The 26,313-nt window shown below is 41.4% G+C and overlaps 2 protein-coding genes across 25 annotated transcripts in view; one reads left to right on the top strand and one right to left on the bottom strand.

Annotated features, from left to right (window-relative positions):
• STAU2 (staufen double-stranded RNA binding protein 2) overlaps positions 1 to 26,313 on the top strand; it is a 226,220-nt gene that overhangs the window by 158,255 nt on the left and 41,652 nt on the right. For 11 of the 24 annotated variants that reach the window (XM_065585762.1, XM_065585756.1, XM_065585747.1 and 8 more), the window contains one exon: positions 18,646 to 24,983. The exons of 11 other annotated variants lie outside the window; for them this stretch is intronic. In XM_065585762.1, coding sequence (XP_065441834.1) covers positions 18,646 to 18,942 — 297 coding nt within the window. In that variant the 3' untranslated portion in view covers positions 18,943 to 24,983. Of the gene's footprint in view, positions 1 to 15,387; positions 15,963 to 18,645; positions 24,984 to 26,313 lie in introns of those variants that run through there. 2 more of the 24 variants (XM_065585752.1, XM_065585749.1) reach the window with 1 other exon arrangement.
• On the bottom strand, positions 17,312 to 19,595 carry LOC135981739 (SRRM2 protein homolog rsr-2-like). The gene is made up of 2 exons (XM_065585772.1): positions 19,043 to 19,595; positions 17,312 to 17,981 (listed from the first exon to the last, which is right to left on the bottom strand). The coding sequence occupies exons 1-2, from the start codon at positions 19,593 to 19,595 to the stop codon at positions 17,359 to 17,361; spliced, it is 1,176 nt and encodes a 391-aa protein (XP_065441844.1). The 3' UTR covers positions 17,312 to 17,358.

Genomic DNA, 26,313 nt, shown 5'->3' with positions numbered 1-26,313 from the left:
TTTAAATTGAGAGTGACAGGAACTACTGCTGCACTTTCATGTTATTCAACTATGTGGAAAATTTTTGACATAGAGTTGGTGATATCAAACTGAAAAAGTTTTACTTTCTAGCTTCATTTGACATGAGATTCAGAGGCATTTGGAAATTATTAAATTGAACAGTATGTTTGGAGAATTTAACTTCCTTGGGGAGCTTGTTTATAAAGGTTTGATATGAAGAGGCTTATGATCTGCAGCAAAGCTGTGACTTTTTTTTTGTTTGGTGAGTTTCTTTTTATGTTTGATTTTTGAGTCATGCAGGAATGGTGCCGTCCTTGCTGTAGGAATGAAACTGCAGATATCATGCATATTGCTGATAAAGTGCTCTAATTGTTTTACAAAACAGATATTCCATAGGAGATTGATATTCTATAAATACAAAGGATGAGGTCAGAAAATTAAAACAAATAACAGCAAGAAGTTTAGAATGTAAATGAGCAACACAGGTTTGAATGAATAAATTAGCTCAAATTGTAAATAATTTAATTTATCCAAGCTCATTAAGTTTGTTAGAAAATTTACTGGTTTGTCACTTCCTTTTGACCCAGACTCTATGTAATAAAAGAAAAAGAATCTGTCTCTTTTTATGTGTGATGTTTGACACTGATGTCATTCAAAAAACATTGGCATGTGTATTTAGACACTTTCTTAAGGTGACAAATTGTATGTAATTTTAAATTTCCTAATAAGTTTCAAATGTCTGGATTTCTGATAGCCTATGATCATGAAGAACTTACTTATGATTTGTATTTAGTTATGTCTGTACTTGCACATATAAAGTAAGTTAGCTATTTAGGCTTTAGAAAAGTACCTAATTTCAGTTGCAAAAATACTGTTGAACCTAGCGAATCAAGATTATTTAGAACACATTAAATGGGAAGTTATTTTTCTCCCTGAAAATGGCTTTGGAGAGAGTTCTTAAAATGCTATGTTTAATTGGTTTGATGGAGATGCAGTCCCTCAGTGAGAATATTTTTCCTACCTTCTTGTTTATATTAAGGTTAGGTTTATCATTTCCACAAAATATATAATTTCTCTTCTAATGCAGGATTATTATTGAGCAATGACTAATAACAAGAACCTGCAATATAACAGCAATGTATAAATATGTCATAAAACAGGGAATGATAGAATAGTGTTTGCTGTGCTCATCTACAGCAATAACAAAGGATTAAATGCTTTATAACTCCTGCACTACAGTTCTCATACTTTCTGTGTTTCTGTAAGTAGGCAGGGTAGAAGATGGTTAAGAGCAAATATAAAATTAAATAATCACATTAGAGAGAGGTGAGTTATTGGGCAATCAATAAGATAAGATTTGTATTAGCAGAACTATTGTACAGTACAGATGGTAGGTGATTTCTGTTAAATAAGAGGATTATGGGGGGAAAGGATTGTGTTGATGATTGAGACACCTGTTGAGAAAATAGGCAACTATTGACAAGTCTGATTCATGACTGAGTGACTGCTCTGCTAGTCTTCACATGATCCCCACAGAGAGATCTTCGACCGCCTGCTAAACAAGGTCTGTTTGAAGTTTCTTTTTAACATTTCCAAGACGTTAATTCAGCAGGACATCTCCATTGGGATTCCCGATGTCACCAAATCAGCAGCTGTTGAAATCCATTCACTTCAGCATGAAATGTTTGTATAAGTTTTTTTTTTCTTTTATTTGTGACAACAGCAAAGTAAATAGAATCCTAAAATTTCTGCACTATTCAACTTTTACATGTGTGAAAAATTTCTGATTGCAATTGTGGTCTGCAGGCACAATGTTTATTTGTAGGAAACAATGCCAATCTGGGTAGTTTACAGTCATGTGCTAGAAAGAAATTTTAATTCTTTAAAAAAAAACAGTCATTCTCTATTGCTTTTTTCCTTATAGAAACATTAAGAAAATTTTTGTGGATTTAGTCACACAGGTATAAAAGTGATTTTTAAACTAAATTATCTTAAGTTGTTTTCAATAGATGGTACCAGAAAGTTAGATTTTAAAAAACTATTATCGAGTTTCTTGTCTTATCCTCTTTTTATGGTCCAGATAATCAAGGAATACTGAGTCTTGGGGGAAAAACCTTTTTCTTCCTGACTTACATTTTCCTGTGAAATCATTTGGTATAACAGAATTTGTGAGGTTTGGGGAAACAGGGGAATGTGAGACATACTAACTAACACGTTTCAAAGCTTACTTTGATATTTAAGTGTTTTTCTTTTCTTGATCATCTTAAGAAAGGTATGATGTATGCTGTTAGGTGTAACTAGAAACCTGACATCTGTTACTAACTGCATTCTTAAATATGTGAACCACTGGCTGCATATAAAGACATTCCTGGTTTGAGCTAAGTTTCTTTTTTGTTTACTGAACTTGTTGAGATTTAAGTGAATTTTTACAAGTTCATTAATGTATTCCATTCTTTCTGATGTATTTTTTCCCAGTATTATCAGATTTCATTACGTGGGAAGAATTATTAAATCAACCCATTATACAGCAAAGCAGCATTAAGTCTGTCTGGAATTTGTTCTTGCTTCAGTTTACAGGGAGAATATTGTGTAAATCAGGCGCTCGGGTTTCAGTGGGAGGCACGGGGTTGCACAGCATCCATTTGTCAAGTTGATTGCACCTCAGTGAGGTTGCATTAGCTCGTCTTTGAACAGAAGTGAAATCCTATGCGAAGCTCCCCTTTCTGTCATTTACACTAACATCCATCCTCTTAAAGAAAGGCCTCAGAGAAAAACAAAGTGATGGCACAATATAATCAGTCACTCAAGTTGTCTGTCATGTGTTTTCTTAAGGAAATGACTTTTAAGTTAGTGGAGCAGAAAATTGTAGAAAATTAGCAAAAGGTTGTTGTAAGAAGTAGGAGGAATTTTAAAAAATTGCAGATGTATGTAGAGAAGTTCTCACACACAGCATGTAAGAAATGCATCTGTTTCTGCTATATAATTCTCCTCTCCTTCCAGCTGTTGTAGTTCAGTGTTAGTGCAATATCAACATAACTGATATTTAGTAATATTACTATAATTAGTTGAACTCCTGTTATGATACTTACTTTCTGAGTAAACTTGAATTGAGTCGTCAGCGAATGCACAGCTGAAAGCTGGTATGCAGATTTTCAGTTTTCTATTGTGAGTCTGTTTTAAAGTGCTGAAGATCCAAGTCATCTGCACCCTGTCTCATATATTATGAAAGTTGTGTCTGTATCTCAAAATTGTTAAGCCAGAAAGTACATTACATTTAGATAGAGCACAGCTGTAGAGAACTATATTAGTGTGCAATTAATTATTTGAAGATCATGGGCCTGATTCTTTTCTCTCTGACATAAATGACAGAAGAATCTGGATGCATATTTTGGGAAAGAGAGGAAGTTTGGTCTTTTTTCTTTTCTTTTATTAAGGTTCTTGTTCTGCACCCATCACTGTGGTATCTGGGCTTGTCCATACACAAACTGGAACCAAAATAACTAAATATGCTTTAGTTCACATCTTTAGTTATTTTGGTGCAAGTCTGTGTGTGGACTTTTTTTTTGGATTAAGAATGTCCTATTTTGATTTAACCTAAATCTATAAAAAAAATTGATTTAGGAGAAGTTGAAATAGGATGTTCTTAATCAGAAATAAGAGTGACCGTCACATGCAGACTTGCACCAAAATAATTAAAACTGTGAATTAAAAGTGATTTAATTATTTTGGTTCCAGTTCATGTGTAGACAAGCCCTTTAAGTGCCTTCCAGACATGCATTAAATGATGTGACTAGCGCCTGTCAAATGTGGTTCTTTCCTTCTTTCTCTCTTCCTTTCCCCAGGGGGGAAATTGCATGTGGCTTTTTGTTTCTGTATTCTGGTGTAGGGGTTAAAGCACAGTATGGGGAACTAGGAGAACTACGTTCTGTTCCAGGTTTTGCCACAGGCATTGCGTGTGATGGATATGATTCTTAGTCTTTCTGCCTCCATTTCCCCACCTGTAAGATAGGGATAATACCTTCCTCACAGAGAAGTGAGTCTTACTCAGTTGATGTTTGTTAAAGTTCTTTGGGAACCAAGAATGGAAGGCATTGTGGGAGTACAAAATATTACTGTTATTAATTTATATAGAATTTTTGACATACTACATTGGTATGATTTGGAAGGGAGAGAAGGAGGAAATGTGGACAAGAGGGGAAGTAACAGGTTTAAATATTGTCATGTGAAGCAAATATTTATCATTACCATTTTCTTTGTGAAATAAATAGGCTGAGATTTCTTTCAAATGCTTGGTTTGCATTTGCAGTTTTTTTGAAAAGGTAAATTGGAAGGTTTATTAGTGTGATTTCCATTTACTATTTCAATCAATACATGGCATTTTTTAAATATTAAAAGCTTTTCATGTAACCCCCTAAGAAAAGGATTATGGCCTGGCGATCCTGCAAACACGTGAATAACATTACTCATGTGAATAGTACTACTAATTTCAATAGAACAACTCACACTTAAAGTTAAACATGCGCATGTTTGCCGGATTAGGTTCTAAGTAATTAGATCTATGCTTCTCTTTAGAAAATAAATCTTAAAAGACTGAGTACAAAACTCTTTTTAACTACAGCTGTTTAAAACTATATAAATAGTAATTGTGAAAGCTGTCCATGTCTCTGCTGTGTATAGATGTTAACTGGCCTGTTTATTCATCACATGCTTCAACAAGACACATCATTTGAGGTTGTGATATGAAGATAATACTGGCCAAATACTACTCTTCTTTTCCCTTTAAAACGTATGTGAACATTTGGAATTTGTGAGCTTCTGAGAGGCCTCATAGATCAGTCTTGATTAGTTTATTTTTCTTAGTAAAGATTTTTGATAGCCTGGTAAAGCTTTTGTTTGAAAGAGCATTCCTTGCTTCCTCTGTTGAGGGATGAAATATTGTTGCACCCAGCTCTCCACTGAAATAGTGAAAAACAATTTAGGTAACTGAATCTTTGATGGGGGGAACTTAGATTGAAAAGTCTGGCATTTAATTGCCCCTTTTCTCATAATTCTTCTAAATTTAACTTCAAAGGTAATTAAAAAAGTTATGGCTTAATTGCATAGCCTCATTCAGTCATTATAATTTTGCCTTAGAGCAATTTATTAGATCCTTATTTCCCTGAACCAGCAAAGATGATAATACTGAAATCCGTATTAGCTAAATGTCTTTTCAAGATTAATGTGGTGATCAGGATATAGATTTTACATGCACTTTTTTCAGCTTTAATATCTGTGTTACAGAGGGGGCTTATAACTATAGCATAGTTGATAGAAATCTGTGTATTTTGAATTTACTGGCCAAAGAGCTGATACCGTTGTTAGATTTGTGATCTAAGATTGTTCTATAAAATATATATAATTGGAAAATTTACATCTGCAAGGGAAAATAATAGAAGTGCATCTCTCTCTCTCTCTTTTTCTTTTTTTCTTTTTTTGGTACAGCTTTCTTAGAGGTTTTTCTCCTTTGTAGACAATAGCAAAACTCTAATTCAGAGGAAGTATTGTCCAGTGGCTAGGGCATTAGCATAGGACATGGGAGACCTGGCTTCAAGATACTGATTTACCACAAATTTCTTATAGGGACAAGGTGGTCTCTGTGTAGCTTGAAAGTTTGTCTCTTTCACCAATAGAAGTTAGTTCAATAAAATATATTACTTAACCCACCTTGTGTCTCTAATTTTTTGAGACCAACATGGCTACAACAATACTTCAAATAAATTTCTTATGTAACATTGGACAAGTCACTTAGCCTCTCTCTAAAGTGGGGATAACAGTATGTGATGGGGTATACAAACCCCAAAATGGGCCAGAAGGGGTTAAAGGACTGAACTGGGCCCAGGTAGACCTGCCCCTCCAGCCCTGCAGAAGAGCGAAGACAGGGCAAGGAAGACAGACTCCTGTCAAAGGTGCCAGAGAAGTCTCCTTGAAGGAATAGGGCTGTATACTGAGCCTGGTTGGGGCTGACAGTGATTTCTTTTTTTAATTATTTATTATTATTTTTACCCTATCTGGTATCAGAAGCTGAGGGAGAAAAGCATCAGTAAGAAGTGACCCAAGGAGGGTAACTCAGAGGGCCCCTTTGGAGGCCAAACACTGCTGACCCTCCTGGGGCCCTGGGTTGGAGCTTGGTGGAGTGGCTGGGTCTGGGCTCCCTTATCACTACTCCCCCCACTAGTGAGTGGTACTAACCACTAGGCCACCAGCCGACCAAGGACCCTATTCTCCCCATTGGAGAACGCAGGAGTTTTAGTGTCCCAGGCCTGTTAGTGGGCCAAAAAAGAAAAAACAAACAAAGAAAAAACAAACACACACACAACCAGGAATGGATGTTGAGAAACTGCTAAAATGGGATCTCAAAAACCAACAGCAGCAGCTACAGCAGAGCCAGCTGCTCCAGCAGCTCGCCACCTAACCAGCAGCAGCAGCAGGCGGCACAGCAACAGCAATAGCTGATTTAGGAGATGGCAGCACAACAGTCGGAACAGCAGCAGTGGCTCATCCAGGTGGCGTCACCCCTACAAACATCAGGGGAGACCTAGAGCAGTGGTTCTCAACTGAAGTCTTCTGGGGGTGCATCAGCTCATCTAGATATAGGCCTAATTTTACAACAGGCTACATAAAAAGCACTAGTGAAGTCAGAACAAACTAAAATATCATACAGACAATGACTTGTTTATGCTGTTCTACATACTATACGCTGAAATGTAAGTACAATATTTATAGTCCAGTTTTATATGATAAAAATGAGAAAGTCAGCCATTGTTCAGTAATAGTGTGCTGTGACACTTGTGTTTTTATGTCTGATTTTGTAAGCAAGTAGTTTTTATGTGAGTTGAAATTTGGGGGTATACAAGACAAATCGGACTCCTGAAAGGGGAACAGTAGTCTGGAAAAGTTGAGAGCCACTGACCTAGAGCCTATCCATCAGAGGGGGGAATGCCAGTGCAACCCCACCTATCCCAGTAAAGCTGACCAAATGGGGCTCGTGCACAACCCCAAGATGTTCCTTGTCACACTTCGGAGCACATTGCTGTTGCAGCCCGATGGCCCAAAGAGAGGTGAGCCACCCGATTGGCCCCTTAGATAACCAGACTGGCAGCTACAGAATGAAGTCTTGATGCAATGACTGCCCTAGACTACATACACGTCAAAGCAGCCATCTTAGATGCCTTCAACATCTCATCAGAAACCTACTGACAACAGTTCTGCCTTGAGAAATTCTCCCAGGTGTATGGCCACAGGCAGTCACTCAGAGCCTGAAGGAACACTGCTGGCAGTAGCTCCAGCCAGGGGTTGTACCAGGGTTCAAGTGGTGGAAAAGATCAATTCACCCAAATCCTTCCAGTGGGGGGGGACACTAATGTTGGTGAGATATCCTCCGGAAGCATTGGCAGAGGCAGTATCATTGGCAGAGAACTACCTGATGTCCCTCGGGCTAGAGGCTGAAACACCAAAAGTCATTCCTGGGCTCCCCGAGTCCCCATGGAGCACCAATACCCAAACACTGACAAGGGTAACTGAGGGAACTTGGATGCACAAACCTATTAGGAGGGGTCACAAAGGCAAAGAGAGGAACCTGAAGGTCCATCTCTACTGACCAGGAAGGACCACACCTGGCCTGGCCGAGTGATCTTATCAAAACAGATTCTCTACCTTGGGAGAACCTACCAAGAAATCAACTCCTCCCACCAGCAGCTATGTTGTGTGTGGCCAGCAAGAACATTTCAGAAAGGACTGCCCGCTCATGCTGTAATTATGGTCAGGGCTGGACAGCCGATAACAGGGCTCAAAAGCGGGGCCTTAGGAAAATGTTGGTCCCAGTACAAATGGATGGAGTAGCTGTACAAGGACTGATAGATTCGCTGTAGTCAGACCTTAGTTTGGAAGAGACTAGTGGGACCAGAGGTAAAGCTAGGGACATAATCTATCTCCAGTGTATCCATGGGGACATGTGACCCTATGCAATGAGAGAATTATGACTAACCATGCAAGAACATGTGGAAACGGTACAGGTTGGAGTGGCAAAAGACCTGGCTTACCCAGTCATGCTTCAGCATGACTGGAAGGTCTTCGGGGAAGAGGTCAAAGGGTGACAGAGTGCTTCCATGGAGAAAGCAGAGCCAGAGCCAGAAGACCCAGGAAGGTGGAAATGGCCACAGTGGCTGAGAGGAAGCTTCGGGAACAGTGGGGCTCAAAGGAAGATGAAGACCCAGGAGAAGGACCATCTTCATGAGTGAAAGGCCCGCTGCCTGAATCCGACTGGGGCATAGAGGCTCGCTACCACTTGTCACCTAGATTTGCTGTGAAGCGAGGGGGAGTTTGTGGAAAACAAAGAAACGCCCCCATCCTGAACAAAGTTTATGAACAGCTCATCTGTGCAGACAGTAAAGCAGTTGAAACAGTGGACCCATTTGAACTAATAGGGGAGAGGGCGTACCGGGCAATGAAGAATGCGATGGGAGAGGTAAGAATGCAACTCTTAGTACTGAGGAAGTTCTGAAGGCAGATACTACAAGTGGCTCATACAGCTTCATGTGGGGGTCACTTGGGGGGAGAGAAGATGCTTGGCAGGGTGACCCTGAGGTTCTACTGGATGGTTGTGTACCCGGAGGTGCAAGACTATTGCGCCTCATGCCTGAAATGCCAGTGGATGGGCCAGAGAAAGGTCCTGAAAGCCCCCTTGGTACTGCAACCCATTGTGGGAGTGCCCTTCAAGCGAATAGGTGTAGGCATGGTGGATCCATTAGAGAAGTCCGCAGCAGGGCACAAATACATACTGGTAATCTTGGACTATGCCACCAGATACCTTGAGGCCATTCCCATCTGGTCAGCAATGGTAGCTGTCATTGCTAGTGAACTCATACAAATATTTGCCTGGGTGGGGATCCCTAAAAAAATATTGACAGACCAAGGGACAAATTTTACCTATGCATCTTACTGAAGGCCAAGTCCTTAAGGATGTTGGTGTATCACGCCCAGATCAATGGGCTGGTCAAACAGTTTAATGAAATGTTGAAGAACATGTTGAAAAAGTTTGTGACCACTGAACCCTGATCCTGGGACTGCCTGATCCCCCTTCTCTTGTTCACTATTTGTGAGGTGCCCCAGGCATCCACAGGGTTCTCCCCCATTTGAATTATTATATTGGAAGCAACCCGGGGGGATTCTGGACCTCCTTTGAGAAGAGCAAAGCACCAGGACAACAATGTAGTAAGGTATTTTATACAGCTGTAGGAGAAATTGAAGAAACTGGGGGAGTTCACAAGAGAAAACCTACAGAAAGGCACAGCACACCCAGGAACAAGCCTGTAACAAAGGGACAACACTATGCATGTTCCAGCCCAGAGACCAAGTGGTACAGCTGCTACCAACCTCAGAATCCAAGTTGTTAGCTCACTGGCAAGGCTCAAGGTGGTGAGATGGATTGGGGAGATCATCCAACAACTCAGAAAAGGAAGTCTACCTAGGTGTATCACATCAACCTGTTGAAGGCCTGGAAAGGACAAGAGGGCCTCCTTGTCACCCCATTCCTTCCAATTCAGACTTCAGGCCTCGGCACCACAAGTATGCATTAGTACCTGTAGGGAATGTCTGCAGTCCAAACAAGAGCAACAACTATACAGCTGGTCAAATTGTTCCCTGAGATATTTTCAATGATACCCGGGCAGACCCACCTGATATTCCATCATATAAACACTGAACTAGGGTGGCAGGTACATGAGAGCCTACGACCACTCCTGAGCAAGATGTGGGAGACAGTTTGCTAGGAACTCCAGGTCACATGATAGAACTAGGAGTTGTTGAAGAGTGACACAGCAAGTGGAGGAGCCCCATTATGCTTGTGCCCAAGCTGGATGGGTCGATGAGGTTCTGTATTGACTTCCGGAAAACGAACACCATTTCAAAATTTGACACATACCCCATGCCTACGGTCGACAAACAGCTGGAAAGTCCGGAGGCCACCAAGTATATATCCATCCTTGACTTGATGAAGGGATACTGGCAAATCCCCTTAACATCTGAATCTAAAGAAAAAAATGCCTTTCCCATATTGTGGGGGCCATACCAATTTAAAACCATGTCCTTTGGACTTTATGGGGCTGCCACCACTTTCCAGCAGCTGATTTACAGAGTGCTACGGCTGCCTGGGGGGTACGCGGCCACCTATGTTGACGATATCATAATCTACAGCAAGAGCTGAGCCAAACATATGAAGCATGTGGTTGCAGTATTATGGACTCTCAGGGAGGCAGGTTTGAGAGCCAACCCAACCACGGATCAACTGGCCACCCAAGAAGTCACCTACCTAGGGTATAGCACCCTGTGATGGGGTCTTATGAAGCTTTTGGGTAAAGTGAGAGCCCATACGAATGTGCTACCAACAAATATGAAACATAACTCCAGAAGTATTCCCCATCACAATAGTGGAACCAAAAGAGTTACTGTAACTCTAAGGCTGAACCAATCCCATTAGGGGATCATATCTTGGTCATCAATGATTTCAAGCATCATCAAAGGACTCAGAATGTTTAGTTCCCTATTAAACTAAATATGTGGAGAGAGATTTTTCTGCTCTTTTTCCCAGTCACAAAGGAGGGCTGTGTGTAGTTCTCAACCCCAATCCTTGTGTTAGTGACTTCCAGTATAATCAGAAAGTTTTTCTTTCTCTCTCTTGTGTGTGCATGTGTATGTATGCATGTAATATAAAATACACGCTCATGTATGTCGATCCTGTGTACTGACTGAAGCAGAATACCTGTAGGATAAATAGTATGTGATCAGGTAATTAAAGAGTATATCATAAGGCATGCACACAAGTAGGACCAAATTAAGGTTGCATGGACAATGTTAAATTGGTATTTCCTAACTTCTGAGTGCTCGATTGTGCCATTGTAAGGCCGAGTCTACACACAGTTTTGGTAACAATATAACTATGTTGGTTAGAAGTATGATTTTTTTTTAACTGAAATGGTTATGTCGATAGACCCAGGGCCGGCGCAACCCATTAGGCGACCGAGGTGGTCGCCTAGGGCGCTAACATTTGGGGGGTGGCGACCGCGGAGGCCGGATCTTCGGCCGCCCCAGTCGTCGGTGGTATTTCGGGGGCGGGACCTTCCGCCGCCTCTGTTGGGGGTCGGCATTTTGGGGGCGGGACCTTCTGCCGCCTAGGGCGGCAAAAAAGCTGGCGGCGCTCCTTGATAGACCCCCTAGTGTGCATTATACTGGTATAACGGTGCCTTATACAACTATAGCTTATTCCCCTTCCTGATCTAACTGCATCCACACGAGGTGTTGTACCACAATAACTGTACCAGGATAGTTAAAAGTGATACGACTTGTGTGTGTAGACAGCCCTAACTTTCTTTTGATGAAAGAACAGGAGTACTTGTGGCACCTTAGAGACTAACAAATTTATTAGAGTATTAGCTTTCGTGGACTACAGCCCACTTCTTCGGATCCATTCTTTTGATGGAGACTTTTGGTATGTAACTTTCTGGGTACTTTTTAAAAGGAAAAAAGTCTGTTAATTCTCCCTATGAATAAAGAGCAGTGTTTGTGGTTGTAATGCTTAAGAAGCTTTCAAGATCTAACAGCTCACAATTTTTAACTGGATTTGGCCTTTAAAGATTGGCATAGCCATTCCTGTCACAAGGAAAAGATAAAGATATTAGCAAGTTCAACTAAAGTTTGGATCTTGTTTCCGTAGAAAATATCTGATATTAGCATCTTCCTTATATAAATAACTAAAAGCTAGATGGTACACTTTGGATCCTCCATGGAGGATACTCCACGCGTGAATCTTCTTCACATTGTGGTAACACAGGGGTTAATGGCCTCAGCACTAGATGTCACTCTTTTTTCTCTCTGATTTGTGAGTCCTGAGATCTGTGAGTGGGAAGTGAATGGGCTGAGAAAGGACTGGTAGAGCCCGGAAAGCTGCAAATTGTGTTTCCTCTACTTCCCCCTGCATCCAGCACAAAGAGTAGAGGGAAGTTAATAGAGTGCAACACTGTTCTGGGGAAACCCCTTAAAAGATGGGGTAAGGTCTCAGGAATAGGCACCCGTTGGAGTCTCTGAGAGTGCATCTCCATGTGCTGCCAAGGAGCAAGTACAGAACTGCAGGGCAGTCTGAGCCAGTGGAGAGATTCCAGTTCCTGTGCCCCTATCAGATCCATAAGCATCTTGGGTAATCTGCAGAGTTTGTGAGCATGACCCCAGTTTTCTTCCCTGTGGAGGACTACCTGCAGCCCCTGATGGAAGAATGCAATTGAAACTCTAAGGGGACCTTCTCTGAATTTCCTGGCCCTTACACAGATATTTCTATCCAGCCTTTATTCATAGAACTTTCATGTAATAGATGTTGAGGGAACTGACTGCTTATAGTTTTTTGCAGAGTTCATGTGCATCTAATGGCTTTTTAGGTTCCACCTCTATATTAGGTTTTACTAGCTTTATTTATATTGTAATGCTAGTACTTTCACAAGTAGTCATTTTGCATTTGACAGGGAATAATATCAAGAAAACTGAGTACCTTGTAATGTACTGTAAGGTTAGGCCCTTAGAACTGAGCTCTGTTAATTGTGTTTTTAGCAAAAAGTAATTAAAGGTTTGTATCAAAATCTTAGCAGACCATGAAGACTGAGCATGTTCGGAATGAAGTTATTTAAGTGAGATATCAGAGAATCTATCTGGTGATAAGATTTGTTTTTAGAAACTGGCCATAAACCGTTTCACTAACATTCATTAAGACTGTGGGAATGTAATTCTCAAAAAGATTGATAGGAACAACAAAGAAAGATCTTAAGTCAAGCTTTTCAAAAATTACTAGTGATTGTGGGTACCACAGTTTTGCGGGGCCCAGCTTGATACCCCTTAAAGTGAAGTTATTGTTCAGAAATGTTGAACCAAATACTCCCTGAAAATCAAGCGACTTTCAAGTGTCTTGTGTTGGGCCCCCCAAAATTGAGGCACTCATAATCACTTCTCGCTTTTGAAAATCTTGACCTTCAACTTTTAGGGTTGTATTCTTCCACCTTTACACATGCTTAGTAGTACTTTACTCTGCAAGTACCAGCACTGTAATTTATAATATGTAAGTTATGGAATTTACTCAGGAGTCACTATTTGATCTTGTTAAACTGCAGCTGCCTTCATTTCCCAATCTGTGAGATACTCTTTTCTAAACATTGAATATGTAGTTGTCTGGGCAGAATGAGCAGTTCATGATTAGTTTTCGGTGTTGTAGCCGTGTTGATCCCAGGATATTAGAGAGACAAGGTAGGTGACGTAATATCTTTTATTGGACCAACTTCTGCTGGTGAGAAAGACAAGCTTTTGAGCTTACATAGAGCTGAAAAAGAGCTCTGTGTAGCTCGAAAGCTTGTCGCTTTCACCAACAGAAGTTGGTCCAGTAAAAGATATTACCTCATCCCCCTTGTCTCAGTTCTTGAGCAGTACATTTGCCTCAAGTTTTAATAAGATTTTTTTTCTTTTTAAATGGCTATCTTGGCAGGCAAAGAGTTAGGTCACATTTGTATTTCTTGAAGGCTTTTTGTTTTATTAGAGGTGGAAAGTAGCATGATTTGTTACAGGCCCTTTCCAAAGCCTCCAGTTCTAATCAGGGTTGTCCTGTTTCCTGTACTTTTTATTTTCATTGCACACATCTATTGATACTTATCTAATAAAATATGTGTTGCTGTTTTTGAAGATGTGTAGTATGACTTCGCATCAGGCCTCCGGCAGTCTGGAGCTCCTCCCCCTGCTCACCCTCCCCTGCTGCCCAGCGTGCCGCTCCGCAGCACTCTGAGCGGCACGGTAAGGGGGCCAGGGGGTCGGAGAAGGGGCAGGGAGGTTCTGGAGGGGGTAGTCAAGAGACAGGGACCAGGGTTAGATGGGTCGGGAGTTCGGGGGCGGGGGTCTGTTTGGGGGTGGGGGTGTGGATAAGGTTTTGGGAAGTCAGGGTACAGGTAAGACGTAGGGTCCTAGGGGGGCAGTTAGGGTGAGGGGGGGTCTCAGGAGGGGGTAGTTAGGGGACAAGGAACAGGGAGGCTTAGATAGGGGGTGGGGTCCTAGGGGGCAGTTAGTGGCAGGGGTCCCAGGAGGGGGCCGTCAGGGGACAGAGAGGGTTGGGGGTTCTGAGGGGGGCAGTTGGGGTGGGGAGTGGATGGGGGCAGGGTTAGAGTGGGGTTCCCCCCCCCATGTCCTCGTTTTTGATTGTGGAAATATGGTAACCCTACCTGATCCCATGAATTGTTGAGGGCCTTCTGCAAGGTGCTGAGCTTCAAGATGCTCAACATTTGTTAAGAGTTTAGGAATGTAGTTCTCAAAAAGGCATATAGGAACAACAAAGAAAAATCTGAGGCCAAGATTTTCAGAAGTGACTAGTAATTGTGGGTGCCTCAATTTTGTGGGGCCCAGCTCGAAATACCTTAAAGGGAGCTGATTTTTCACGTGTTGAACAAACACTTTCTGAAAATCAAGCCATTTTCAAGTGGCTCAGGTTGGGCCCTGAGTTTCTAAGATAATTGTCCATGTCACAAAGATACTGCATAATGCTACATTATGAGATGCCCTGTTTAGCAGTGGTCCAAGACTAGAATAGAAGATTAATATCAATATATTATACTGCTGAGCTTCTTTAGGAATAATTTGGAGACCAGATAATTTGCATAATCTTTGTAAGAGACTCTTTTTTTTTAAGACTCAGGTTTTTCTGAACACATGCATATAGTTCACTTTTAAACCCAAATAGTTAGAAATTGCTAAGTAAGCTATATTATATTTCAGGGTAGCTATATTACACAGATGTTGTCTACATTCACACAGAATATATGCTTCAATGATTTTTTTATTCCCATAATAGCTTATATAAAAAAGTCAAAGAAGCATATACAATAATCAACAATTGAAGATGTCATTTACATTAACACTTCCTAGCTACGTATCATGCCAACTGTCTAGAGCCTCATAATTTTATTCCCAGTTGATGGAGCAATTGTAGCCCATAACATTGTGTTGTTTTTCTCCTTAAAAGTGAATGTAGGGCTGGTAAAAAGTGCCAGATTGATAGCACTGGAGATCGAAGTTACCACTACCAGCCACAGAACATAGTTAGCAGACAGATTGCCCCATCAGTGACCCCAATCCTGTTATCAGCCTCTGAAGTCTAGGGATAAGAGTGTAGTTCATCCTATGTATCTAGTTTCCATGCCCATTCAGTCCTTGGCTTCTCTACTGCTCTTTGCACACAATTATGTTCTGTGGCACAAAGTGGGGCTACAGAGTTGAAGGGCTCTGGGCCTTTCAGCTCCTACAAGTCTATGTCACCCGGCCTATTCTTATTTTCAGAATGCACAGGTGTCTCTTAAAGCAAGAACTGAAAGAATAGATATGGAATATTCATTTCTCTGTTGCTGGTGGAACCCAAACACACTTTTTTTCCTCATGGATGCAGAACAATTTATGGATTATCAGAGAGGAAGGCAAAATTTAGTTTTCACTTCAAAACCAGAAACTACTACCACTCTTGCATGACGGAACTACTAACATTCATTTGCTGTGTGGTTCAGATGTACTAATAGAATTTTATGTTTGTGTTAATATAATTTAAAATAAAAAATAATTATGTAGCAGGTATTAAATGTATTGGTGTATGATTTAATTATATTTTGCCAGCCATCCTTTTTAAATAACAAAAAGGAATGCCATTGGTAAAAATACATTAGCCAGAATTTGTGTCTGGACTGATTTTAAAGCAATAACAGACCTTTAAGGGTCACCAATTTGTTATAGGGTTAGCATTTTAAAATAAGTAAAAGGGTGCAACAATTGTCTTTCTTTTGCATTGCAATTTGATGTTCCTGTTCAAAATGTTATATGTAAATTAATTCTATTTTGTATCTAAATAAAAAATGTATGTGTTAAAAAATAAGTATAAAGGCCATAGCTAAACCAAATATACAAAACAAACAAACAAACAAAAAACAAATGCAAAAGCGCCAAAAAGCTGCAACAGACTCCTATTAAAATGTCAAAAAAGGGCAAATTAACAACTCTAAAAATAAAACAGGCACCTATCAATAAAAACAAAATAGCTATAATAATTTTTGTTTTTTTAATTTAAAAAAACAAGCACTCTTCAAACAACAATTAATTACAGCATAACAAAGCAAAACTCATTGGTCCCAATAAAAAAAAATCACTATATAAACAGTGCCTTGCCATAAAACTTTGGGTTCGTCCTGCCAAGACTTCCCCGAAGCATCATGTCGCGACCGACGGAACCCGGCTCCTCCCTACCAGTGATCAACCTACCGTAGCTGGCCACCAGGTTGATCCGAACTGGTAACTATAACATCGACTGGCGGGACAGTGTGCATAGTGTATGTATGTATGACTATGTGATGCAAGTAGCCAAAGCAATCACTCAGGTGCTGCTATGAAAGTTAGTGACTCTGGGAAATGTGCAGGCCATAGTGGATGGTTTTGCTGCAATGGGATTCCCTAACTGTGGTGGGGCGATAGACGGAACCCATATCCCTATCTTGGCACCGGAGCACCAAGCCACCGAGTACATAAACCGCAAGGGGTACTTTTCAGTGGTGCTGCAAGCACTTGTGGATCACAAGGGACGTTTCACCAACATCAACGTGGGCTGGGCGGGAAGGGTTCATGACGCTCACGTCTTCAGGAACACTACTCTGTTTAAAGGGCTGCAGCAAGGGACTTACTTTCCGGACCAGAAAATAACCGTTGGGGATGTTGAAATGCCAATAGTTATTCTTGGGGACCCAGCCTACCCCTTAATGCCATGGCTCATGAAGCCATACACAGGCAGCCTGGACAGGAGTCAGGAGCTGTTTAACTACAGGCTAAGCAAGTGCAGAATGGTGGTAGAATGTGCATTTGGCCGTTTAAAAGGTCGCTGGCGATCATTATTGACTCGCTCTGACCTCAGCCAAAGAAATCTCCCGATTGTTATTTCTGCTTGCTGTGTGCTCCACAATCTCTGTGAAAGTAAGGGGGAGACCTTTATGGCGGGGTGGGAGGCTGAGGCAAATCGCCTGGCTGCTGATTACGCGCAGCCAGACACCAGGGCGATTAGAAGAGCACACCAGGAAGCGCTGTGCATCAGAGAAGCTTTAAAAACCAGTTTCATGACTGGCCAGGCTACAGTGTGAAATATCTGTTCGTTTCTCCTTCATGAAAACCCGCCCCCTTTATTGACTGATTTTCTGTAAGGAACCCACCCTCCCCCTTCCCCCAGCTTTCTTTCAAACCAAATAAAGTCACTATCATTTAAAAATCATTTATTCTTTATTAATAGATTAGAAAAAGAGGGAGGGAACCCGGGTGGTATTTGGGAGGAGGATTGCTGGGAAGGAAAAAGCCACTAAGAAAAGGTTTAAAAAATGACAGCCTTTTGCTTGGGCTGTCTACTGGGGTGGAATGGGAAGGTGTACGGAGCCTCCCCCCCCCCCGCGTTCTTACACGTCTGGGTGAGGAGGATACGGAACATGGGGAGGGGGGAGGGTGGAACAGGGGCTGAAGCGGCAGTCTGTTTTCCTGCAGCCGTTCCTGAAGCTCCACCAGACGCCGGAGCATGTCTGTTTGCTCACGCAGCAGCCCCAGCGTTGCATCCTGCCTCCTCTGATCTTCCTGCCGCCACCTCTCATCTCGAGCGTCTCTCCTCTCCTCACGTTGGTCCCTCCTGTCCTCACGTTGGTCCCTCATGTCCTCACGTTGGTCCCTCCTGTCCTCACGTGCACTGGCTTCTTTCCTATACTTTGAAACTGTTTCCTTTCGCTCATTCAGATGAGCTCTGTCACTGCGGCTGGATTCCATAATTTCAGAAAACATCTCGTCTCGCGTTCTCTTCTTACAACGCCTTATCTGTGATAACCTTCGGGATGGAGGAGGGAGGCTTGAGGAATTTGCAGCTGCTGTAGGGAGGGGAAAAAAGAGAGAATTGTTTAAAAAGCTACATTTTGCAGAACAATGCTTATACTCTTTCACGGTGACCAACACTATTCACATTACATAGCACATGTGATTTCTGTGCAAGGTCGCATTTTGCCTCTTAATGCTGAGTGCCTGTGGCTTTGCTGCTAGAGATCACAGGTCTGGGCAACAGAATTCGGCTTGCATGCGGCCATGGTAAGCCATTGTCTTACAGCTTCTGCGCCCTCCTTTCCCACATACCAAGCATAGCCTGTAGAGTGCTGCGGTTTTTCTGTTAACATTCAGCAGCAGAAAACAAACTAACCCCCCCCCCCCTCGCCATGAATTCTCTGGGATGATCGCTGTACCCCTCCCCCCCACCGCGTGGCTGGTATCAGGGAAGATCCCTGCAGGCACCAAACTAACCACCACCACCCCCCGCCCCCCTCCCGCCATGAATTCTCTGGGATGATCACGGTACCCCTCCCCCCACCGCGTGGCTGGTAACAGAGAAGATCCCTGCTAGCCAAACGCGAAAAGCTCAGGGCCAATTTCCCATCTGCGCTTGGCTAACTTCAGGGAAGGATTTATTTTCCGCCACAGGCAAACAGCCCAGTAGGAACGGCCACCTCTGTCCCCTTAATTAAGTTCCCGTATTTCAACCAGGTTACCAGGAGTGATATCACTCTCCTGAGGATTACACAACAAGATAAAGAACGGATGTTGCTTGAATGCCAGCAAACACCGGGACCATACGCTGCCAGGCTTTGTCAGGCAATGATACCAGATTACTTGCTGCAAGCATGGCGTGGTCAAGTGTCCTACCATGGAGGACGGAATAAGGATGCACTGCCCAGAAACCTTGTGGCAAGGCTTTTGGAGTACCTCCAGGAGAGCTTCATGGAGATGTCCCTGGAGGATTTCCGCTCCATCCCCAGACACGTTAACAGACTTTTCCAGTAGCTGAACTGACCACGAATGCATCCCAAGTCCTCAGGGCAAAGTAATCATTAAAAACCATTTGCTTTTAAAACAAGTTTTATATTTTAAAAGGTAAACTCACCTGAGGTCCCTTCCATGGGGTCAGAGTCTTGGGTACTGGCTTGGGAGGGTTGGGAGGGTACTTCAGTCAGGGTGAGAAAAAGATCCTGGCTGTTGGGGAGAACGGAGTGCTGTGTGCTCTCTGCAAGCTCATCCTCCTCCTCCTCCTCCTCCTCCTCCTCTCCCCCATCGGCAGAATCCTCAGGCGTCGCTGATGAGACTATCCCTGACCCAGAATCCACGATCACAGGTGGGGTAGTGGTGGCAGCCCCCCCTAGAATTGCATGCAGCTCGGCGTAGAAGCGGCATGTCCGCGGCTCTGACCCGGAGCGACCATTTGCCTCCTTTGTTTTTTGATAGGCTTGTCTGAGCTCCTTGACTTTCACGCGGCACTGATCTGAGTCCCTATTGTGGCCTCTCTCCATCATGCCCTTGGAGATTTTTTCAAAAGTTTTTGCATTTCGTCTTTTAGAACGAAGTTCTGCAAGCACTGAATCCTCTCCCCATACAGCGATCAGATCCAGTACCTCCCTCACGGTCCATGCTGGTGCTCTTTTTCGATTATCAGCCTGCATGGTTACCTGTGCTGATGAGGTATCTGTGGTCACCTGTGCTCTCCACGCTGGGCAAACAGGAAATGAAATTCAAATGTTCGCGGGGCTTTTCCTGTCTACCTGGCCAGTGCATCCGAGTTTAGATTGCTGTCCAGAGCAGTCACAATGATGCACTGTGGGATAGCTCCCGGAGGCCAATACCATCGAATTGCGGCCACCCTATCCCTAATTCTAAATGTTAAAATCGATTTTGGCGCTACTCCGCTCATCGGGGTGGAGTACAGAAATCGATTTAAAGGGCCCTTTACATCGAAATAAATAGCGTCGTTGTGTGGACGGTTGCAGGGTAAATTCGAATTAAAGCTGATAAATCCGAATTAAAGTCGTAGTGTAGACCAGGTCTAAAAAGCATATGCTAACTGCTGTATTCTCAATAAATGTGGTATGTTGCCTTCTCCCCTATAAAAAATCTCATGTGCTTTGTATAAGTATAACACAGGGCAGGCCTGGATGACTCAGGGGCACTGGTAATGGAACACTTTTCAGGACTAGGTCACATGCATAAATCTGGCCCAGGGGCGGGCAGTAGTGATTCAAAGCTGTTAATATTTGATGGCTGTAGGAGGCCTCTGTGAATTGAGCTGTGAGTTAAACTAGCTCCTAGTGGACAGGTGTCAACATTACAAAAACATGCTATCATAATTAGTAAGCTTTGTTGGCAATTTTAGCAGCAGGGTCATGGAATAAATGCTCATGGAAACTAAGCTTCAAGGTTCGGGAGACAAGGTGGGGTGAGGTAATATCTTTTATGGGTCCAACTTCTATTGGTGAGAAAGAAGCTTTGGAGCTACACAGAGCTCTTCTTCAAAGGCTAGCGGGAGGGATAGCTCAGTGGTTTGAGCATTGGCCTGCTTAACCTAGGGTTATGAGTTCAATCCTTGAGGGAGCCGCTTGGGGGCAAAAATTAGTACTTGGTCCTGCTAGTGAAGGACTCGATGACCTTTCAGTTCTGTGAGATAGGTATATCTCCATATGTTATTTATATTATTATCTTTCTCACCCACAGAAGTTGATCCGGTGAAAGATATTTCCTCACCCTCCTTGTCTCTTTCATATCCTGGTACTGATGCAGCTACAACTACACTGCATACTTCAAGGCTGGGGTGAGACACACTGGCACGGCATTGGGAGGAGCTTGTAATGCCACTGCCCATGCTGTACCTCTGTGAAAACCAGTGGGCTTCAATTTTCCAGCACTCTGAATTCAACACTCTTCGTAAATTCACTAAAGGAAAAAAATATAAAAAGATAGGGGCTGGCGACACAACACTCCCTCCGCAGCCCATCTCCACTGCTCCTCACACAGTATTCTCTTTGATCCTGGGCATTTCTCTTTTATGCAACTCTAGAGAAAGGGAATGAAGTCCCTTCATTATTGCTGCCTCCTTCCTGTAAATTTCCAGCTACCTCAGTCCCTTTTCTTACTATTTTTATCATGAAGATAACTTACACACCTGGGAAATGTTATTTTCTTTTTCCTTGTAAATGATGCAAAGCAAATATCAAACATTATCTTTGGTGCTGACACATGGAAATTAGGAGAGGTATTACAGTCCTATTCAGTCTTCTTTCCAGAGAAAACTGCTGGTTAGGTCAATTTACTTGGCTCAGTACACTGCTTTAATCTTAACCTGAGGCTTGCTGCAGATATAGAGCAGCTGGCTCTAATGTCTTCATGCATGGTTGCAAGTAAACGATTTAATTTCTGTTCGTTGAGAGGTGGGAATCCAGCAAGAATGTCTCTTTTGAATGAAAACTTTGTGGGCTGATAATGGGTGAATAAGCAATGCTGTGTGATAGAGTAAACCTGGAATTACCACCTAAACTTTGAGGGACCAGGTTCACCCCTGGTGTAACACTATAAACTTCAGTGGAGTTGTACCAGCGATTAGTTTGGTCTAACAACCTTGACTATAAGAATTTGGAAAGGAAAAAGCAGGAGATTCTGTTGTTATTTTTCCAGTGCCGAGAGCTCTGTTTAAAAGACAATATTCACAGCTTTCCGAGGAAAACAAGACCAAAAAGGCTGAGTATACTGACTGTGCAGCAGGCTGACCTTTTCCAGGATAAATAGGCCACCTGGGCACAGGCCTACAAGGAAAAAAATCACAGCCTGTTGTGGAACTATTTAATCTCCTACTGCATCCCCCAATACTATATCCATCAGGGAGGTTGCTATATGTACATATTGATAGTGGTCTGATATATAGATTTTATGGTACTTACTGTAGCAGATGGAATGCCCATCTTGCCCTCTACAGTGTCTCCACACACTGGGGGCTTGATTCTTCACAGCCTTGTGTATAATAACTTACACCTGTGCAAAACAAGTGCAAACTGGCTGTAAAATGTTACCCAGCCAGATGGACAGGTGCAAAGGACTGCACAAGGTACAAGGCTAATTGATTCCAGCTGACCTTTTAGTGGAGAACAGGCCCACAATGTATCCTTTTCCTGGAGTTTGCCCAGGCATAAACTTTAGCCTAAGCTTTCTACTCAAGCTGCACAAACCTGAGCCGCCCAGAGAGCACTCTCTTTAAAGGTGGCAGACCTCTTTTCAAATAATTTACTTCTGCCAGAAGGGGCGATTGAACCTAGGTCTTCCGCATCCCAGCTGAGTACGTTAACAACTAGGCTAAAAGTTATAAAGTAGGCAGTGGTGGCAGCACCACCACCTCATCTTGACTCCAGTCACCAGAAGAGGGGTTCCTACTTGTGACTCACAGGCAGAGCTAGGTACCTCCTGGAGCCCAGACATAGGTGTCTAACTGTGAGAGGGGGTGGACCTTAACACACAACCCTGTTGTCAACATCTCCCATTGGCTAGCTTAGGTGGCTCTGCACCTGGTATGCTGTCTTTGTGGATCACATTCTTAGGTGTCTTTCTCTCCCCATATGTTGTATAGGGAGCCTAGGCACCTAACTCAAGCTCAGTGGATCATATTGTTGTTCCTGTGGTTTTCTGTCATCTAAAAATTAGGTGTCGCAATGTTCAGTGTCGCACTGCCTAAGTCCCTTTGTGGATCTGGGCCTGTCTTGCTAGTTACAGAAATATACAAAGTTTACTTCAGTTGTCAGGATCTGAAAAAGTTTCACTCACTATCACACACAGTAACAATGATTTTGTTTTGTATTTTCTAATTATAAATCATTGTAAAAACTGTGGGCTCAATCCTGTAGTTGTTACTATTACTGTCAGTTGGAGTTAATTGAAGCTGAAGGATAAGGACAGCAGGATCAGCCCAAAGTGTGTTAGTTATATTTTACACGCAGCTTTGAAGCAGTTGGTCGTGTAATATTTTGCTAAGCCACTTAAAAGTTCTTTAGAAGCAATTAACATTTTTGCCATATGCTACAGCCTTGCTGCCTTTCATGCGGCAGTGGGTTACTTGTAAAGCTTCAAGATGAATCATAGAAGTCCTGAATATATGTGTGTGTATATATATATATATATATATATAGTTGTTCTATTTAGGACCTGACCTGTGAGATGCTCAGCACCAAAAGAAGTCCATTCAATTTGAAGGCTCTCAACACCTACCCTAATGAGGAGCCAGTATTGTGTTAGCTTCCTCAGAAATCAAGTACTGCTGTTTATAAATCCTTTGTGCCCTTCTTTTTGTCTATATTTATTAGAGTAGAGACACTTTCTTTGGGTAATTCATTATTGTTACTTCTCTCTACAATGTACAAAGAAGCAAATTCGTCATTCAAAGGTTTGTGAATCTGGACTGTAGGGCATGTCACTGTCACGTTGGTTTCTTATGCTCTGACTAAAAATAGTTTGTGTCAGTGCTTCCCATTAACCATCCTTAGTTTCAGATGGAAACTTGACTGTCACTTCTACTTAATTGCATCATTTCCTAACATATAATGATGTGAACATTTTGTTTCGCTAAATGTACTGTGTGTAAAAGCATTTTAACAAGACATAAAATGTTGATTTGTTTATTAATGAAACCTGGTATTTCACTTTCACTCTGTTGCCTACAAACCTTCAAAACAAACTGTCACAATTACCTATGTATTATTTCACCGTGCTCTTCTCCAGTCATTATTTTATAGTAATAGTGGCTCATTCTTTTTGCAATTTTAATTGGATGCAAAATAAATAAATATAAATGTAATTTGCTAAAGTAGAGCTGCACTCTCTTAAATGTTTTAAACAATTAAAATTTTTCACATCTGTAAATATGCTTTATTCCTAAAAGCCTGTGTAATAGATTAATAGGTCCTAGTCTTTATTTTAGGGCTTTCCTTTACTTTCAGTCACTTTTATTGTGAATGGGAGCGTACAACACCACTTTCCAGCTGAGGTGCCTGTTATTGAAAAAGATGTTACTCTTGTTTCCACTGAAAAATTCTGAATTTCTAATTAGAAAAAGGAGCTGTTTATGGTTGTCTGAAGTGTCTGTTTAACAAGCAGTCATGCAGAAGTAGTACAATGTTGTAGGCTCCGAGTGTAAATAAAAGCAATCATGATCCAAACTCTGGGATAAGTAATTAGAATAATAATTGGAAATAAAGAAGCTTTGTCAGTTTGCATTCCTTTTTCCAAGGCAGCTCAGGGCAAGTGTAGAAACTGATATATAATTTAGTAAATACTCCAAAAGTAAAAATCAAATCAGATTTATGAATAAGGCCTGACTACCAGTGTTTTGGTTTATGAAGGATTTACTTTAGGTTGTCAAAAATTATAGGCTTTAAAATTATTTGCTTTAAAGCCATAAAGTTAAAGTTTATATTTAAATTCAGCTGCAATATACTACTGCATGTTGTCATTCAGTAATACTGTAGCAGTACATTCAATTTATTAGTCACTGAATTTTGTGTTTGATTAAAAAAAATCCACTAAATGCCAAGGACAGGTAAATTTACAGTCACTTATTCTGAAGAATTTGTTTTCCCTCTGCTCTTGTGACATGGGATGGGTAGCAATTCACGCTTTCTTTAAATTTAGATTGAATTGTGAACTGAAAATGTTAAATGTATTTTTGAAGAGGTGGTTTGGATACTGACAATGAAATTCAACCCAGTGAAAAGGATCTACATAAGGGACATCTATGGTCAGATTCTGACTATTTTATTCTCTCATCTTTACTCTTCAAGTAATCCCATTGATTTCAGTATGATTTTTTATAGAGAAAGGTACTAGTCCAGTAAGTATCAGCATTTTGACCCCATGGATAAAGTGATAGACTCCTAGAACCATTTTACTGTACGAGCTGAGCTATACAGGACATTAATTCAAGGTAACCAATCAGACAGTAGAACACAAAATGGAAAACGTAGAAAACCAAATAAAAGTCCAAAAATATGCAGATTCTGCTGTTTTTACTGGCAGCGGGATCCCCAAATTGCTTAATTTCATGGATTACCTATTCCCCTTAGTTCTCAAACTGAATGTTAAAAAAAAAGAAATCTACAGCGAATGCACTTACAGGAGTCCAGTATGGAGGAACCTGCAATAATAATATAGTGGGACATGTGGCAGAACCTACAGTACCATTGTAGTGGAAGGTATAATCCTGATCTCTCTGTCTCCAGCCTCCCAGGCCAGGATTGCAGCCTGAGAGAGCAGTTCCCTTTATTTAAAATAATAATTTTGAAAGAATCAAAGTTTTGCTCTGCCCGGATTTTGAGCCCAGACACAAATGTCTGACAAAACGCAATAGTTCTTCTGAAAATCTTTACAGAGGAAGGGGTGGAGGTCTAAGCTGTTTTCCGATCCCAACTCATAGAAGGATTTTCTGGGATCATATATCAACAAACAAACTTTAAGCGAAACTATGGGAACAAAACCAAGATGTGGCCTGGGCCAGTACTAATATTGTAACTAAGTAAGGATGATGCTGAAACTTGAATTTTCAGAACTGACATAGCTGTTTGTTTGTAATACTCTTTTTGAGATTAATGATGATAATTCTCTTTTATTTCTGTTTTTTCTTTCCTTTTGTAGCTAAACCTTTTGTCATACCATGACATTTCTCAATGTTGAAACTGATTTTCTCTGTTAGCTTAATTCCACATACTGAACATAATAGGCCAGATCCTGTTCCACACTAAGTGGAAACAAAATACAGAGTCTTTAATATCCTCTTCACTGATACATGGTGCAATTTATGTGAATTTTGAGAGAAAAACTGAATTGTTAGGCTAATAATAAGAAGCAAGAGTTAAGAAGGACAGTCATTCAATTTACAGCTAAAAGAAGCCATCATAAATATAGGTGACAGATATTTTGAAATGTATGAACAATTGTTATAGTACTAATGACCCTACATTGTATTAATATTTTGCCAAAATTGATTTGAGTCACTGAAGCAAGGGAAGCATGAGGCAAGCAGATCATGTTTGATATAGTAAATCTATTTTTTTAAAAGCAATAAAAGTCCAGTGAAAGACAACTCGTGCTTTAAGTAAGCCATTATTTCCCTTCTGTGGAAATTGTTCCCAGTCATTTATTAGACAAAAGTATGTTATTTCATAACACAAAATTATTTAAGGAAAGAAATTTCCTAGCTCTGTAGGTCCTATTGACCTATAATATATCCCTTTTATGTACAGGGTGCAGATTTGTCTCAAGTTACTGACCATAGGACTAGAAAATATATAGCTCCAAATGGTACATCAGGGCAAGAACAGATTTGTTATTAATCTGATTGCTTGCTTTAATGTC

This window comes from Chrysemys picta, chromosome 2 (genome assembly GCF_011386835.1).
Source record: "Chrysemys picta bellii isolate R12L10 chromosome 2, ASM1138683v2, whole genome shotgun sequence".
Lineage (NCBI taxonomy): Eukaryota > Metazoa > Chordata > Testudines > Emydidae > Chrysemys > Chrysemys picta.
The sequence above is the reverse complement of the archived record's forward strand: the minus strand, read 5'-3'. Positions and strand labels throughout refer to the sequence as shown.

Excerpts from the sequence above, each read along its gene's own strand:
- LOC135981739 (XM_065585772.1), bottom strand. The coding sequence starts at position 19,595 with ATGCAGGCTGATAATCGAAAAAGAGCACCAGCATGGACCGTGAGGGAG. Across the intron at positions 17,982-19,042 it reads CCCCATGGAAGGGACCTCAG|CAGCTGCAAATTCCTCAAGC; the intron begins GTGAGTTTACCT and ends CCCTCCCTACAG.